We start from the raw sequence: 19,039 nt of genomic DNA, 5'->3' as shown, positions 1-19,039 counted from the left end.
GAGGGGCTCCTGCTCCCTACAAATGAGTTAGAAGTATTTAGATAGATGAGGGGAGAGGGAGAGGAAGAGGAGGGGAAGGATAAAAAGATATAAATTTGTCACAAATGTAGCTTCTGTGTCATTCTACAACATAGCAGCATGGTTCATACATGTAGTTACTGTTTTAGAGTGTTTGGAAGAAAAGATAATCTGAAGAGACATTTGTATCAAATTCATAGCGAAAGTATGTCAGAAAACAGTTCACAGGATGGTACCTCATCAGATCAGGAAATAAAATACAACAGCTCAGGAACAATTTTTGATCGGTTAAGAAGGTCCGAATCCTACACACCTGTAAATGATGATGCTGCTGCTGATGATGATGATAATGACAATGATGATGATGATGATGATGACGACGAGGAGGATTCTGGTAATAATAGCGATATTAATGACCAAGAAGACCGCCTTGCTAATGTTTACAACAGAAAACATGTTGATATATGGAAACACTTCATTGAACTCACTTACGCTGCAGGGGACGAAATTCTTAAGGAAAGAGTGAAAAAATCACTCGACAATGAACACGAAGAATGCACCATTGATGAAATACGCGACAGAGAATTTGATGAGCTCAAGTCATATTATCTTAAACAATTTAGACAATATTACATTGATTTTATGAGAAAAATGAATGCACTGCGAAAAGATCCGATTCATAACAAAATTATGAAAACTGCAAAACGTCTGCGAGAAGAAGATGAGTTTTCAAAAGATGAAGCCATTCAATATGCTGTTAAAAAAAGAAAATATTTGCTTGAAAAGGTAATGGAGAATTACCCCTTGCCAGACGTTGATTGTAGTGAAGGAGAAGAAAGTGATATTGACTCGGATGAAGATGAAGAGAATGCTGATGGCGTGAAGACAATGAAGACTGATACATAAGTCAAAGCCCATCGTACAGTTTCTTTTTATATTGTTTTTTATATTATTTGTTCATTGATATGCATTCTAGAATTAGAGAAACACAGCGTTGATTGCAATATAGTTTATGTCACAACTGTAGAAGCTTTAGAATAATTTTTAGTTTGCATTCTTTTCAATCAATTGCAATAAATTTATTCAAATGTGTACAAAAGTTATTTCATTCTTTCCTCCCATATTTCCAATTTTTGTGATAAAGTAAAATGATAATTTCAACTGAAACAATATGATTTTTGTTTTAAAGTGTGCCATTTACACAGATTCGGTTTTGACCATTTTACATTTTCATTAAATATCTCTGCCTCATCACTATTCCTTACTGCCTGATGTTTGTAGCTTGATTGTAAAAGGTTACTCTTATGCATATTTTAACCTCCATTTTCCCTCCTTATTGTCTCATTTACCTATTAAATACATCCTATTGCATCATCATATATACTTATGTATACCAAAGAATGGTTTGTGTTTCATTTAGTCTTTTTGTTATTACTTTATATTGCATTTAATTTAGTTCGATTGTGTTCGTAAAATGTACCGATTATACAAAATACCGTTAGATTCAAAACTAACTGGGTCCCTTTTTACTGAATAAAATGCTAAAACTACTAATTGACAGATTTAGATTGTGTTGATATAAGCACATAAAATAAGAATAAAAATAATTGATCGTAAAAGTCAGTAATGAAATATCTCACCTGTTGAAGAAGTCAAATTTCGGAAGTCTGTCAACAAACAAGACGGAGCTGATAATGTTATCAGGTCAGTAAATTTGTTATTGTAGTGTTGATTTAGAAGATAAGTTGTTTTGTATGGGATTTAGCATCTATGTGTTTCAATGGGACCTGTTTATGCTTTCTGTTTAAACATTGACTAGTTGGAAAGATTCTATCCAAGTGAACGTGTCTAAAATTACTGAAAAGTAAACACTTTTGATTGGACTGACTAATCCATATTCCTTGATTCTTAAACATAAAAGACCATTAGGGGGTAAAATTTTGACCTTGGCAAATCCAAATTAAAACTACTAGTAATATCTTTTAATTGACCGATGGCCTTTTGGGTATTTTGAATATTTATTCGTCCAATGATAAAAAGACTGGTAAAGTCAACATACTTTATTTGTTCGTTTGTATTTACTTTGTTGCTTCTGTAAGCGTAACGTGCAAGGCAGTAGTTTTTTTATTGAGTTTTCTTTATAGATTATTATGAAAATGTGAAAACTTCAGGGAGTAAGGTCTATATTGTATTCTTACAGGTATAAAAAAGTGCTTTTTTTTTATAAAAGACAATAAAGTATCCGTTTCCTACCCCGCTACTATTCTGTAGAAAATTAAGCCAAAATAATTAGGTTTGTAAATGTATAAAGGAAAACAGTAAGTTTCTAATATAAAGCAGCATTTAAAAACAAGGGTTTGAAATATACCATTAATTAGTGAGGAAAAAATAGCAGGAAAAAGGAGTAATTTTAGCATTTACATTTCTAAATTTAAGGCAGGAAACAAAGTGTGTTTCATCAAGAAGGAATCAATCTCTCTTCCTATCTTATTTATACCAGTCAATGCTATATTTATGGGGCAATTAGTGTATAGTTAAAGCTATCAAAGACTGTTATCTTTTTATTGCAGAAACAGTGGTAGTTTCTATCTTAGTTTGATAAGGTGCGATGATAGTGTCTTTGGGTGAAATATGTTATTGTTAAAAGACACAATGCAGCCAATGGACACAACCTAGAATATCAAGCACAAGATTCCGAGCTGGCCAGAATATTTCAAAAAGAAAGAATAACCTTTTCATGTTCCCATTATGTTTTGTATGAGATGCAATATATTATATTACACGAAGATATATGCCTGATTCTTAAATGTAGAGTTTAAAAAAAAGCAGTCTTCGTGGTTTTAAAATTCATTTTTGGTGCAAATATGAGAAAGAACAAATATGTCTAATACATCAAATATTCATATTAAATAAATCTTTTTTATCCTTCCCCTCCTCTTCCTCTCCCTCTCCCCTCATCTATCTAAATACTTCTAACTCATTTGTAGGGAGCAGGAGCCCCTCAGTCACTCATTTTTACTCATTTTCTAGGGAGGAGGAATTCCTTTTTTACTCATATTACCTCCTCAGGAGGAGGATTAGGCACTCATTCACTCATTTTTTATTCATTTCCTAGAGAGGAGGATTCTCTGATTCAATTCTTTTAACTAGTTTTACAACACATTGGTTACTATTTAAAAGATGCAGTTAATCCACTATACAAACAAAAACACGCGCTTAAAATTCTGTATCGGGGATATCATTCAATATTGTTAAACCGCAATCTTTAGCAAACAAATAGACAGGGAAAACAAGATTTTTTTTTTATCATAAACTGGAGATGTCCTAATTTCTATTCATAAAGTTGACATGTCATCTTTTCTTTTTACCTCCTCCCAGGGAGGAGGAGGAGGAGTCCCTCATTCACTCATTTTTACTCATTTTCTAGGGAGAAGGAATCCCTCATTCCCTCATTTTACCTCCTCCCAGTGAGAAGGAACCCTTCATTCACTCACTTTTACTTTTTTTCAAGGGAGGAGGAATCTCTGATTCAGTTACATTAAACTAGTTTTGACCACATTGGTTATTATTTCAAAAGACTGGATGTAAATTTGTATGAAGGAAATGCAGTTAATCCACTATACAAACAAAAACACGCTTAAAAATCTTCAACAGGGCTATCATTCAATCTATTAAACCGCAACTTTGTTTTTATATAGGAATTATCGACTGGACAAAGTGTTTAGGTTTCCATTCATAAAATTGACAATGTTTGTTTTGACCATTTTTCTTTTTGACTAAACAAATGCTCACTTTCCTATTCAGAAACTGGACATGTCCTCATTTCTATTCATAAAGTTAACATGTCCTAATTTCTATTCATAAAGTCGACATGTCATCTTTTCTATTCATAAACTCAACATGTCGTGTTTTCTATTCATAAACGCGACATGTCGTGTTTCCTATTCATAAACGCGACATATTACGTCATTATGTAAACAAATTGGGGCTGGATCCCCCCCCCCCCCCATTCATCACACGTATATCAGATGCAAATAAATTCCGTATATGCCACATGTACGGGATCCGTATATTACGTATACCATGCGTATACGGGGCAAGTCCGTAGTCCGTATATCAAAAAATACAGTTCCGTATATTCCCGTATATGTCAAAAGTACGGGATCCGTATACTAAGTATATCATGCATATACGGAAAAAAATCCGATGCCCGTATATTAGAAAATACAGGTCCGTATATGTCCCGTATATTAGATGCAATTGCAGTCCGTATATGTCAAAAATACGGGATCCGTTTACTACGTATATCCGGAATATACAGGCTCGTATACTTGTTCCGTATATTCTAAAATACGACAAGTGTACGGGATAAATTTCAAAGACCATTCGAATACATGAAAATAAAATTTATGTTAAAGCAGGACACTAATAAACACCATTTCTAATGATTTTTTTTTTGAAAACTCGTATATTTCATATATACGGGAAATATACATTTATGTATATTCGGCGTATACGGGATCCCGTATATGCATGACAAATATACGGACTTCCCGTATACTAGATGTTCCGAATACAGGATTGTATACTAGGTCCGTATATTTGTAATATACACCCCGTATACTCCCGTATTTTTCGAAATATACGGGACCGTACACTCCCGTATATTGACCTTTTTTTCGCAGTGTATAACTCACTAGAAACTCACTAGAATTTTAATTACCGGTACTTTCAACCCGTATCATGCTGGACACAATTAATTCAGCGACCAGTGTAGATCATGACCAGCCTGCACATGTGTGCAGTCTGATCATGATATACAGTGTTTGTAATCAGTCTGTTAATGGTAGTGTCCAAATTGAAAGATGGACAAGTTCATTATAGAAATTTAGCAGGGTAAGGTTTAAAAGAGTTTAGAAAAATAATATACATGTATGTTTAACAGTTTTATTGCTTAAGCATATCAAATTGCCTAGAAAAGTCTGAAAAACAGGCAAGATTTAATGATGTAAGAATCATATTTGTATGTCAAGTCTTTTATTATAATTTCTTGTTAAATTTACATTCTTTTGTGAAGAACTTGCTATGCTTGCCTCACTACATGTACCATAAATATGAACAGTCAGGGTTGTAACTGCTTCAAGTTGTAATATGGCAGTTCATAACCCATTTGAGTTATTGCTTATACTTTCAGTACTTGTTTTAGTTATCATAAATATTACAAAGCCCTCCTGTGCTAATTCCTCATTTGAATGAGACTAATGCAATTATTTCCTGAATCCTTGAATTTTTATCTTTCCAGCCATGCAGTAAATATTTTTACACAAGGATGATAAAGATTTATGAAAGTTTTAAAGCTATACAACTCTTAACATCCCATTTATGCTTATCAGGTCATGATCAGACTAAAAGAGAATTTGATTAACCACAGTTTGCTACTAATTTTACTTTAAAGGTCACTTTGAGAGTACAGCAAGAAGACTTTTTTTTAATAACTTACCTGAGTTAACCATATATTTATATGACTAATGCAGGTTATAAAATGCTTGAAAAAGTAACTGAAATAGGATACATAACTTAAAACAGTTACACCCCTGACTGATGAATACTTGTTAAAACACATGATATTTCAATTGTATGTGTAATAGAGAAATTATAAGAAAGAGTTGTAAATTCAGGATGTTCCATGGTGAGGTAAAGAAATTAAATTCTGTTTAATTCTGTGATTTTACATGTACATTGTACTTTGTTACTGACCTGAAACATTGAGTGTGGAGAATTTTAACATTATTGATCAGTTTCAGTTGAAATTTTACACACCAGATTGTATAATCTGTTATGAGCCTAAAGTGTAATTATAGGTACATAGATTTGTATCAAGAAATCTGTTCTGCAGCGGAAATATTGCACGACTTTAGGAGCGCAATATCATCCTGTGAAAAGGGGCCTCCGTGGCCGAGTGGTTAAGGTCACTGACTTCAAATCACTTGCCCCTCATCGATGTGGGTTCGAGCCTTACTCGGGACGTTGGATTCTTCATGTGAGGAAGCCATCCAGCTGGCTTACGGAAGGTCGGTGGTTCTTCCCAGGTGCCCGCTCGTGATGAAATAATGCACGGAGGGGCACCTGGGGTCTTCCTCCACCATTAAAAGCTGAAAAGTCGCCATATGACCTATCATGTGTCGGTGCGACGTTAAATCGAACAAAACAAAATATCCTGTGAAAAAATGGGGGCATGTTTCTTGATGTAAATCTAATAATCTTTTATTACATCCATGTCTACACTTAAATAACTACATAGATGAGTCTTGTTTGCTATTAAGCCTGAGTGAAATTGAAAATTATTGTGGCAACAGAACTGTTTAAATGTGACGGCATACACGGAATTTACATCACAAATTACGTCAGATATCCAATATGAAATTTGAGCGTCAGTATGGAAAAAAAAACATTGATGTTTCAGGTTCCAGTGATAATAGTTTTTAGCTCGACTATTCGAAGAATAAGTAGAGCTATCCTACTCACCACGGCGTCTGCGTCAGCGTCACACCTTGGTTAAGTTTTTCGTATCAGTACACATTTTGACAAAGTCTTTTGAGATAAAGCTTTAAAACTTTCAGTACTTGTTAATCACCACCAGGTCCAGTTATAGGCAAGAGCACATAACTTCATCAAGGATTTTGGCTGAATTATGGCCCCTTTTGCCTTAGAAATCATGGTTAAATTTTTCATACCAGTTCATATTTTGACAAAGTCTTTTGAGATAAAGCTTTGAAACTATCAACACTTGTTTACTATCACCATGTCCAGTTATAGACAAGAGTACATAACTCCATCAAGGATTTTGGCTGAATTATGGCCCATCACCATGTCCAGTAAAAGGCCAAGAGTACATAACTCCATCAAAGATTTTGCCTGAATATCACCCCTTTTGACTTAGAAATCTTGGTTAAGTTTTTCGTACCAGTTTATATTTTGTGTTGAGTGTTTTACATATGGCTTTGAAACTTTTATCACTTGTTCAGTATAATAGTCTCTATCTGTAGGCAAGAATACATAACTCTGTCATCTACTTTGGTTAAATTATGGCCCTTTCTGCACTTTTAAATTGGTTCAGTTTTTCATACACATTGCAATTTAGTGCAAGACTTATCAAAATCCACAAATACAGGAACATTGTTTGTTTATTCTATTTGTTTTCTTTTGTCTGAAAATTTGTGGTAATATTTTGACCTCTTTCTTCGATCAATTCTTTGAATAATGGAGCGCGCTGTCATACGGCAGCTCTTGTTTTATATAATTATGTAGTTTAAAAGCAGACTTTTTAACTTCTAGTGTAAATTACTAAATAGAAAAATTTCTCTTGTTCTTTTGGCTTAGAGAAACTAGAATTCATGATGAGTTTGTTGAAATATTGTTCAGAATTTGAAATTTCAGGTTCAGACTTTGAGTTCAAATGCTGGAATTACTGTTACAGTATTTTAATGCCCCCGAAGGTGGGCATATTAAAATCGCACTGTCCGTCCATGCGTGCGCCTGATAAATTCTTGTCCGGACTGTAACTCTTCCATCCATAAAGGGATTTTGAAATAACTTGGCATAAAAGTTCACCATAATGAGACGAAGTGTCGTGCGCAAAAACTAGACTCCTAGCTCCAAGGTCAAGGTCACACTTAGAGGTTATAGGTTAACATGATCTGTTTCTTGTCCGGTCCATAACTCTGCCATTGATGAAGGGATTTTGAAAGAACTTGGCATAAATATTTACCATAATGAGACGACATGTCATGCGCAAGACCGAGACCCCTAGCTTCAAGGTCAAGGTCACACTTACAAGTCAAATGTTAATAGGGTATGTTTCGTGTCCGGTCCATAACTCTGCCACTTTCACTCTGTCTCAGTTATTACCTAATGGATATGATTCAGACTTGAAATATTTATTCCACCTTATCATCCACAAAGTCCATAACTCTGGTACCAATATTTCATGAATATTGTCCCCTTTTTAGTTAGACATTTAGGTTAATTTTGATGCATTTTCACTATATCTCAATTACTGCGGAAACCGTTATTTTACTTTTTACGGGCAAAGTCCCGGCAGCTGGTTTCCAGGACAGGACCGTATACTTTCGGGGAGACTGTAACTTTTGGGTACCGTAGTAACTACAGTATTGCCCGTTATTTATGATTTTTACGGGCAAAGTCCCGGCAGCTGGTTTCCAGGACAAGACCGTATATTTACGGGGAGACTGTAACTTTTGGGTACCGTAGTAACTACAGTATTGCCCGTTATTAATACTGTTACAGTCGACCCGTAAAGTTACGGAACTGTCCTGGAAACCAGCTGCCGGGACTTTTCCCGTAATATTTTACGGTATTTTTTTACAGTTTTTACAGAGTACGACCTTATTCCATCTGGATTGGACTATTTGAAAAATTACAGAGAGGGAATACCGGACGCGATTACTCCGCTGAAAAGAAGGAGAGAATTGAAAAGGACTGCTGTACAATACTTTAAGGAAGGTTTACAAGAATTTGTGCATGAAATTTCTAAACAAGAATTTACCGCAATGCTTTCAACGATTCAGAAGAAATATTGCACTAGATGTTCCATGCGCACATTGTTACCTACACACACTAGCGTTTCTGGAATGTGTCCATTAGGCCAAAAGAACTGCAACTGTATCAATATTTTAGAGGAAAAGCCATGCCCTTCGCATTTCTGCGACGCCATGTATGATGAAATTATCAAACGGCATCGTTATTCATCGCCATCTTGGGGTAACACAAACGTAGATAAATGGTTTCAGGACTACTGGGAGATAGCAAAATGTTTCATCGGATACAGTGATACCTACATGGGATACAGAGATACATCTGCAGAGACAAGCACTGAAGGTCTCTTAGATGTAATTATCAACAACGTGGAGTTTCAGCATTCGATATGCTGTGAAATAAACCCTCCGTTTGACATATTTTCAAAGGTATAAAAGCTTATGATGTTCCTAAATAACGATGTAATAACGATGCATAGATTTCTTTTCTTTTTTTTAAGATTTAAACTATACTTGCTCATTGCTATTACCACGTCCGTTAGATATTATCAATTCCTACTGCTTCACAGGATAATATGTAAATGTACAAATGCTGTTTTGTTTTATAGATAATAAGCTTAGCTAAGCAGGGAGAGCGTTGGTCTATGGATCGCGGGATCGCGTGTTCGATCCCCGGGCAGGGTGTATGTTCTCTGTGACGATTTGACGTTGTGTCTGACATCATTTGTCCTCCACCTCTAATAATTCTTGTGGGGAAGTTGGCAGTTACTTGCAGAGAACAGGTTTGTACTGGTACAGAATCCAGGAACACTGGTTAGCATAACTGCTTGCCGTTACATTATTGAAATACTGTTGAAAAACGGCGTTTAACCCATAACAAACAAACAGAACCTATGTAACTTAAGATAACTGTATTTGAATTTTTATTTTCTCAAAATAATTAGTTCATGTGCTTTTCAGACAAGAGCATTCATATCAAGCGTAGACGATACTGACATATACAAACTGAGAACGAACATAGAATATATGATAGCCATTCTGACAGATTGGAAATATATTTATCGCAAACCAGCTGCACAGAAAGCTGTGCGGAACCTTCTTAAGGTATAAACCTGTATTAGAATCATCGAAGTTATGTTTACAAAGCATTTTGTGTAATAATTATGCAATGTCTTAACCAAAATGGTTAACAGTCCCAATGTTGACATGACATTTCGATCAATGTTCTTGAAGTTTTGTCTGTCTTCTCGATTTTTGTCGTGTGAATGAAATGTCGCTCCGATGTTCTGTCTGGCGATGATCTTTATAAACCCGTCGCAATTTGCCTGAAGCAAGGTAAGCAATAATGTGTTGGATTTTATTAATATATTTATTTCAGCTCAGAAATTGTGTGTATGGTGAACAGTCGAATTTGTTTGAAGACTTAGACTTGGCATATCCAAGTGAGCACAAGCGCATACACTGTTCAGCTATTGAGACCTTTGACGTTAAAGCTCATTATACAAATACTACACAAACTGCAACCGGACTCGGTGAAAAGCACGAAGAAGAAGAAACAGTGTTGCCAAAAGGCATACATGCTGAAGCTTTGAAATATCCATCATCTGGTTTTCATAGTCTACGTACTGAACATTTAGACATTCCACAAGACACTGAATCTTTGGAAACAAAGTTAAATGAGTTATTTTTGGAAGCATCAGATTCATGCGAAAAGATGGAAGTTGACAGTTCCGAAATATCTGAAAAGGATCTATTTTGTCTTCAGGCCAAAATTGAATATCTGTTACAAGAACAGATGTTTCAAGGAGAGTTCCAAAGACTTGAACATCTGCGAAAGGTAATTTTACAAAATTCTACATTTTTATATTACCTTAAATGGACATACTAGTAACTTTTTAAGGTTAGAAAACGAGTATGAGCTTTTATCTATTTTACATTATCTTACCTTAACAGTACCGATTAATTAAGAAATAATAAATCTGTTCCTATATTTTATCAGTAAATAAAATATGGGCAGGAGTTTGGACGCGTAATAAATTAATTATTCGCATCCAAACAACTTCCCGTGTTTTATCAATTGATAAAATTATTGGAACATATTTATTTCGATTCTAACAACGCAAATAATTCGCATTTTACAATACTACATTTTCAGCGTAATATAGCGAGGATATTGCATGGGTGTCTTTTCATACTGAATTTATTAAACGAGTTGGATAAAATAATAAAATGTGAGGCTCTGCCAAGCATTTCTTTAATTTCATTCAACGAGTTTAATAAATTCAATGTGGAAAGTCACAAACGTAATATTCTTTTTATCAGATGTTAGCATTTCCTCTCGAAAAAAAAATTCTTAAACTATTAAAACCAAATCAATTTGACAAACGTCTCCTATATTGTAAACGATATCGACGTCAAAGATTTATTACACTAGTGTATAATCATTTTTATGCAATGGCTTTATTACACTCCTTTTGACGTCAGACATGTGATACAAAGTATTATTATTAGATACAAGATACAAGATACAAGAAGCTTTATTTTACGTCGGATATGAAATTAACAATTAACATTAGCTTAAAGCTATTTCCCGACAAACATATGATATAGTAATAACAAAATAAAACAGCTGTAAAGAGAAAGCATAGTCATAAAAGAGCAAGGGAAGTAACTCTGTAACAGTACATAAACATTACTGACTTTGTTACTCCCCTTCAAAGAAAAATTCAGTTTAAAACATACATGCTGAAAAAAAGGGATACAAAATCAAGCAAAACAAAATTACTAATTACAAATTACAAATAAGTAGATGACAGTATGGGTATTGTGGTAAGTGATAAAACAAAAACCCTATCTAAGTAAGTGTCCCAAAAAACTACCGAAAGAAAGTTGTAGATTTGGGAAAAGGGCCTGGAGAGGTCATTCACTCCACCACACCCATATCTGTCATCTACCCTAGGAGAAAAGAAGCACACAAGTTAAAACATAAAAACAAAACAGACAACTTACAGTACATATTTACATAAAATTAACTAAACTAAGACAAACTAAGAGAGGAGCACATATTTAATAATAGGCTTTTAAAGCACATGCAGATTAATACTAGGAAAAACTAAGCTAAATCTGTACCATGCATACTAAGAAATAAATATAAAAAAACTTAAATCTATAACTATAGTCTATTCCATTGGTCTAGATGTAGTCACATGATCAATGATAGAAAGTCGTAATGACTCGAAGGTGGAGCTAAAAGCACGTATTGGCCTCCAGCTTTGACGTCATCATGGTTTGACGTCAGAACAATGCGACGTCGTACACAAATTACCACGAAAAATGACCAATGATTGTAGATATTTGTATTTAAGGTTTATACTTGTGTGTAGGCTGGATTTAATAATAAAATAATTGTTGCCTTTTAAGTTCGGTCGATGCGCCCTCAGTTGATACCGCTTTTATCAGGTCGATAAATCCACATATCGACCTCACCAAAAGGCAATAATTGTAAGTTATCAAACGGCAAATATGTAGCATTTGTCAAACTTCAATGTAAGTAATTTGGTCTGTTGGATATAAAACTATTCTTTTAATGTCGTCGAGTCATTTCATATTGAAAGTATTGTGACTAAAATGTCTTAAAAGTAAAGCACATATCTTACCAAACAGAGATATATACAAACAGAATTTACTGTTGTTTTTTCCATCTCCATCAAATCTCTAAAAGAGATTTCCATGCGGTCTTTTTGCAAGATCTAGATATACGTCATGCATTATTCTAATGGTTTTTCGGGATGGTAGCAGGGTCTTTGAAAAAAAAACACTAAATTTAATGTAATTATTACTAATTTTATTGTCAAAATATTTATATTTTCCCTCTGAAGATTCTGGCGCGAGAAACGTTGAAACAACATTATACCTAAACCGATGTAACGTCTTGTTTCCTAATCACCTGGAATATGTTATGAAACCTAATGTTACCAACAAAGTGGAAGAAATAGTTCAAGACCCGTGTGTTAACTGATACAACTGCAAAAGTCACTGTCTTCCTACAGATTAATATATTAACAAAATCATAATACGTGAAATAATAATAAAAATTATGTTAGAGAATATTTTTTAAAACATTTTCTCGTGATAATTAAGTAAAATGCATTCTCCTTTAGACACTCATTTCAGCTTCAAACAACAAGTGCACGACCTTATTTAATGCATTATGTTCCCAAATTTAAGCAGGGAAGACATTATCAATTTAGTGCTGCCGTCTTTCCATCCGTCCGTCTGTCACAAAGTTTGTCGATGCATACCCTCCAACATCACAGGGCGGCTTTACACGTAAACCTAAGTTCCCAGGGGTAATCATTGCTAAGTCTAGTTATGCATATCGTCGGCATTTTCATTTTCAGGTTTGATGATTTTCAGCGGAGTTATGGTCCTTAACTCATCAATCTGATGATGTTTTGGCCTTTCTTATATTTTCCACCAAACCACAAATTAGTGATCAGTGCTAAATGCTTATTACGCATATTTTCGGCATTTTTCGGTTCGATGATTTTGAGCGGAGTTATATACTTTAACAAAAATGTAAAACTATCAAGTTTATTTTAAAAATGGCCAAATCTTAGACATGTTACAGTTTAGTGATTTTCAGCAAAGTTGGCCTTTTTTATGAAATTTAATGGTGTTTCAGTCACTTCTATATATTATTGCGGATTTCCTCTAAACCTTTCAGGAGTGATCAGTGCCATGCCTTTTGGTGTTTTGTCTCTAATGTTAGATTCTTTCTCAACGGGGAGTTAATTTATTTACACTGTCATGTCTAACTTAAAATAGTCAATGCCCTAAACGCGTTTAAGCCCCTTATACTGCACTGCTCCATTATATTGCTGTTTCTGCTTGCTTTCTCTGCGTGCGTGCGTTTAGATTAAATAATTTTCAGCGCAAACATGACACTTGATCTGTGATAATTTTCCTACACCATTGCTTGGTATTCCATCAAGCTCCAGAGGAGTTACTACTCCAACGCGTGGTATATTTTTGGAATGTCATGGTACGGTGATTTGCCCTGTAGTTATGGCCCTTAATGTGTGGCATTTTAGACTATTTGCACGGAAAGTTGCGGGAGACATGATTATAATTTTCGTGAAAGAAAAACAAACTCTAGTTTGTAAAAGTGTAAAAATGTATCCCAGGTTTTTATATATATTTTTTTTTATTTTCAATTTTACAAAATAAAATAAAAACATAAGCAAATTACTGATCCGAAGAAATTTATGGAAACATTTTTAATGAAATAACATTTTTTTTTACAGAGGTATGATGCTATCAAGGACAGTTTTCTTCGAGAACTCCTCATGAAAGATTGGCAATACATGACAAAGAAACAAGGTAATGCTCAATTTTCTTTAAAAATAAAACTAATCCAAACCGAACTTAACTTGAACATCTACTTGGCGTATTTTTAATATGGAAATTATAAAGAAGACAATAGTTGTTAATGCTTTTCAGAGAGCACATAAATTATATTAATTTTAAGTTCGCCGGGACAGAAGGCACTATCTAAGCGACACCAAGGCGTCAGCGTCATGCTTAGGTATTACTCAATACCTCAGTACCACTAAACGAAACTTTAAACATGCCTCCCCTATGAGAATACAATGTACCAATTTGATAACATAAGCTCCGTAACTCCTGTTTTCATATTAATGAAATTATGAACAAAGTTTGTTTGTTATTGTCAGCCAGTAAGTATATCAGTAACCGCAAATCACAACCAAATAAAACTTAAAAAACTTCTTTGCCATACTTATACCGAATAAATGACACAGGCCATCTGGCCGTTTTATTCCATTTGCTGAAATAATACTTTTTTTTTTTTGCTTGGTATTTCTTTAAAAGTACACCGAAAGCGATTCGCAGCGAGTTAGAATATTACAATTCAATAAAACTTCACACACTTTTCAGCAAAGATTATAAATTATATGGCTGGGTTCAAATACACTTGCTATCATTTTTCAAAGATATGTATCTTTTGTTCTTAGCAAATTTTTATGTAAAATAGATTTTAAGCTTCTGTTTCTTTTGTCTTTCTGTAATATATTTTTGGGATTCTCAGCGAGTTAGTACATCACAACTCAATAAAACTTCAAACATTTTTTACTTTTTGCAACGGTCACAAATTCGATTGCAAAGTAACCCATCATCTGCCTCCTCATTTCTCAACTTCTCACCCTAACCCCACCGATTCACTGTCGTCTTTCCCTATTTTTTTCTTTTAATTCCTTGTGTGTTTTATATATTGTGTCTTCCTATACCGTTACCCCTGGACAACCCCGCTCGAACACATATTACTCACATATCCACTACACCCATTTTAGTTATTAGTGTAACTTGATACTATCTCTAAGTATGTCACACACACCCTCACATTGCCCCCAACCCATCCACACACCCCAAAACAAATATTTTTCCGTCTCTGATGTCGCACCCAACCCATACCCACTTGTCTCTTACGTTCCCGCCACCCCTACTATCACATTAAAGCATTAAAAATGAAGCATTTCTGTTTTCACTAAGATATGTTTTAGTCTTTTCTTTATTGTATTTCTCAGTATTGTTTCTTACTCAACCAACACACAACAACCAAACATTGCACACTAAAATGATTCCACACTACAAAATGAGTCCCTTCTCAGAATGTGTGTTTTTTTTTTGTAAAAACTTTGCATCTTTTGCGACCAGCTTCGCTGTGTGCTGACATCTTTTGATAAAAATGTTATCGAATACGCTCTTTTTACTAATATTTCAATTTTTTTGACAACTTTTATAAATGAATGTTTTCCCGTTTATCAATACGTTTTTGGGAACCTTTGTTTTTGTTCATATACCAGAGATACACCTAGACTATGTAATCCCGTAAGAAAACATACTTAACCGTTTTATGCACTGCCAATACCATATGTTAGAACATCTACTTATTCTGAACTTATTAATATACAGCATGTTGTTGTTGTTTAGAAACTGTTGTCTTGATATCAATGCAAAATCTAAAAAACATATGTTTTATAGATTAAGCCAAAAGAAATCTTAAATATCAACAATTTGGAATAAAATTAAACTGAATAAGTTACCATGCATTTTAATGTTGTCCAAATATTTTATTATTTTTAATCCCCCGCCACGAGTGGTGAAAGGTTATAGGAATGGTCTCCGTCCTTCCTTCCTTCCTTCCGTCTTCCATCCGTCCTTCCGTAACATTTTGTGTCCTCTCTGTATCTGCTAAACCTCTAGAACGGATTTTCATGAAACTTGTTTCAAATGATCACCTCATCAAGACAATGTGCAAAACCTATTAGTTAGTCATGTCGGTTCAAGGTCAAGGTCACAACTAAAGATCAAATGTTTGAGCCTTCCATTTCGTGTCCGCTCTGTATCTCCTAAACCCCTTGAAGGATAATCATGAAACTTAGGTCAAATTATCACTTCATCAAGACGATGTGCAGAACTCATGAGTCAGCCATGTTGAATCAAGGTTAAGGTCACAACTCAAGGTTAAATGTTTGAGCCTTCCATTTTGTGTCCGCTCTGTATCTCTTATACCCTTTGAAGGATTTTCATCAAACTTTGATCAAATGATCACCTCATCAAGGCAATGTGCAGATCCCATGAGTCTGCCATTTTGGTTCAAGGTCAAGATCACAACTCCGGGTCAAATGTTTGAGCCTTCCATTTTGTGTCCGCTCTGTATCATCTAATCTCCTTGAAGGATTCATATAAAACTTGGGTCAAATGATCACCTATCCAAGAGGATGTACAGAGCTTATTAGTCAGCCATGCCGGCTCAAGGTCAAGGTCACAACTTAGGGACAAAGGTTTGAGCCTTTCATTTTATGTCCACTTTGTATCTCCTAAACTCCTTTATGGAATTTCATCAAACTTGGGTCAAATGATTACCTCATCAAGAACTCATGAGTCAGCTATGTCAACTTAAGGTCAAGTCACAACTCAAGGTGAAAGGTTTGAGCTTTATATCTTGTAAACGCCTTTAAGGATTTTCATGAAACTTGGGCCAAATGATCACCTCATCAAGACAATATGCAGAATTTATAGGTCAGCCATGTCAGTTCAAGGTCAAGGTCACAGTTCAAGGTCAAAGGTTTACCCTTTCACTATCCACAACCGTGGCGGGGGATTTAGCTGTCTTTCAGGCTGCTTTGTTCATTTTTTCTTTGTCTTACTTACATGACTATTATGCATACTACAGGTAAACATTTTTATTCTATGCTAAATTTAAACGTATACATGTAGATTCAGAATAATACGTTTGTAGTATTTCATACAGCTGGAATTTCAAAATCGATTCCATCTTTGTTGAAAAGCTGTTATTAATATGACTGTGTCTTCTTAAACAAATATAATATAATAAAAAATAATTTCAGATTTAAGAAACTACCTTATCTGCCAGTACAGAAGAAAAGGAATTAACAGATACCATAGATACCATCGGAAATACCTCGGCTTATTTGGAATTGACTTGGAGTCTCAGGAAGGAACATTGATTGATTCCTACAGAGATGTTTTCTATCGAAATAACGGAAAATGCAAGAATGTCTATCTCAAGTATAGAGAAAGGCTTTCTAAAAGCTTTTGTGAGCGTCTTGTTGACGACTGGTGTGACGCTTATTCAGGAAAACTTACTTTACGTTCGTTCCTGGCACACGACGAATATGATTCAGATGATTTATATGATTCAGATGATTTAGATGATTTCGATGATTTCGTGGAAGCTCTTAAAGAGTTTGAATTTGTTTTCATGATATCACTTAGTGGCACTGAAGCAGAAGTCCATTTTCATGAAATGATTACAAAACAGCTTCATCTAGAGGGTGAATATTTCTCAGTATTCGAGCAGGTTCTGTTTCGAGAGTCTGAAAAATGTCTCATTATCCTACAGCAATCAAATGACGAAATTAGAGAAGAAAAAGGTCCGCGTACAGCGAGCATTAGCAACAAACTATTGCCTCTACGCCGCCCTATGCATGACTACGTAGTTTTAACAACAATACGGAGTGAGAAGAATTTAGAACTAGGGAACTCTGATAGACTATTATGTGCCTGGTAAAGCGAGTAATTTGACACACGTTTTTATGGTGTTCACGTAATATCAGTTTTTGATATTAAAGCACATAGCGGCCTATTTTTGAGATAATAAACACCTTCTGTTAAATGAGGAACAATTGACAGTATACAAGAAGATTCTATTTCTATATGTTTCGTTATCCATTGGTTTAACGATTAGAGAGTGAAGTACGACAACCTGACGACACAAGCAGGTGCCTTTAAACGTTGCATAAGTAATGATATAGTTCTCACTACAGTACGTACCGGTGAAATAAAAATTGTAAAACGTTGAAATTCCATTAACTATTACATTCTGTTGCTGTATTTGAGTGAATGTGTCCTTTTACAGCGACTTTCACTGACTAAAAATAGGACGTTATTGTTTAAAAGCAGTCTGTTGCAGCATATTTTCCCTCATTCAAATGTAGTTGGGGGAGATATTGTTTAGCCATGTCCGTCCGTCCGTCACACATTTCTGATCAATAATTGGAGAATGGTTTGACCTTCAAACTTCCAAGATTTATATGGCTAATTGAAAACGTCAAGGTCATAGGAGCTGTTAAATGGAAAACCGTGTTCACAAAAAACCTGAAAACTATTTGAGACAAAATGTTGAAACGTGCTGGAATGGTTGGACATGCCAAAAAGGTGAACTATATTGTTTGCGCGGGGGGCGGGGCGGGGGGGGAGGGGGACGGGTGTTACTCCATCATAGGCAGAGGTCACCGGGGCCAGAACCTCGGTCACACTTCAATTCCAATCAATAACTGGAAAACCATTAGGCCTAGAGCTGATAGTACTCACTGAATACACGACCCCTACTGACTTTGGGGTCACCAGGTAAAAGGTCAAGGTCACAGGGACCAACGTTAACTTTTTGCATGAAGGCACTTTACTCGCGAACCACTGCACTCAGTATTTTTAAACTTCACATGCTTATAGTACTTATTGAGCACACGACGTCTACTGACTTTTGGGTTACCAGATCAAAGGTCAAGGTCACAGGGGCCAACGTTATCTTTTTGCATGAAGGCACTTTACTCGTGAACCACTGCACCTAGGACCTTCAAACGTCACATGCTGATAGTACTTATTAAGTACACGACCTCTACTGACGTTGGTGTCATCAGGTCAAAGGTCAAGGTCACAGGGGCCAATGTTATCTTTTTGCAATGAAGACACTTTGATCGCGAACCACTGCATCCAGGACCTTCAAACTTTATATGCTGATAGTACTTATCGAGTACATGACTCTTACTGACTTTGGGGTCACCAGGTCAAAGGTCAAGGTCACAGGAGCCAACGTAAACTTTTTGTATGAAGGCACTTTACTGGCGAACCACTGCATTCAG

General features: G+C 35.2%; 1 protein-coding gene across 2 annotated transcripts in view; it reads left to right on the top strand.

Moving 5' to 3' along the window:
- Positions 1 to 18,250, top strand: part of LOC123552658 (uncharacterized) — a 126,397-nt gene extending 108,147 nt beyond the window's left edge. For both annotated transcript variants that reach the window (XM_053525161.1, XM_053525162.1), the window contains exons 18-22: positions 8,407 to 9,002; positions 9,534 to 9,677; positions 9,952 to 10,410; positions 13,880 to 13,955; positions 17,006 to 18,250. In XM_053525161.1, the coding sequence (XP_053381136.1) occupies positions 8,407 to 9,002; positions 9,534 to 9,677; positions 9,952 to 10,410; positions 13,880 to 13,955; positions 17,006 to 17,688 (1,958 nt within the window). In that variant the 3' untranslated portion in view covers positions 17,689 to 18,250. The remainder of the gene's footprint in view (positions 1 to 8,406; positions 9,003 to 9,533; positions 9,678 to 9,951; positions 10,411 to 13,879; positions 13,956 to 17,005) is intronic.
- The last annotated feature ends 789 nt before the right edge of the window (positions 18,251 to 19,039 follow it).

The sequence above is a fragment of the Mercenaria mercenaria genome, chromosome 15 (genome assembly GCF_021730395.1).
Source record: "Mercenaria mercenaria strain notata chromosome 15, MADL_Memer_1, whole genome shotgun sequence".
In the NCBI taxonomy this organism is placed as follows: Eukaryota; Metazoa; Mollusca; class Bivalvia; order Venerida; family Veneridae; genus Mercenaria; species Mercenaria mercenaria.
The sequence above is the reverse complement of the archived record's forward strand: the minus strand, read 5'-3'. Positions and strand labels throughout refer to the sequence as shown.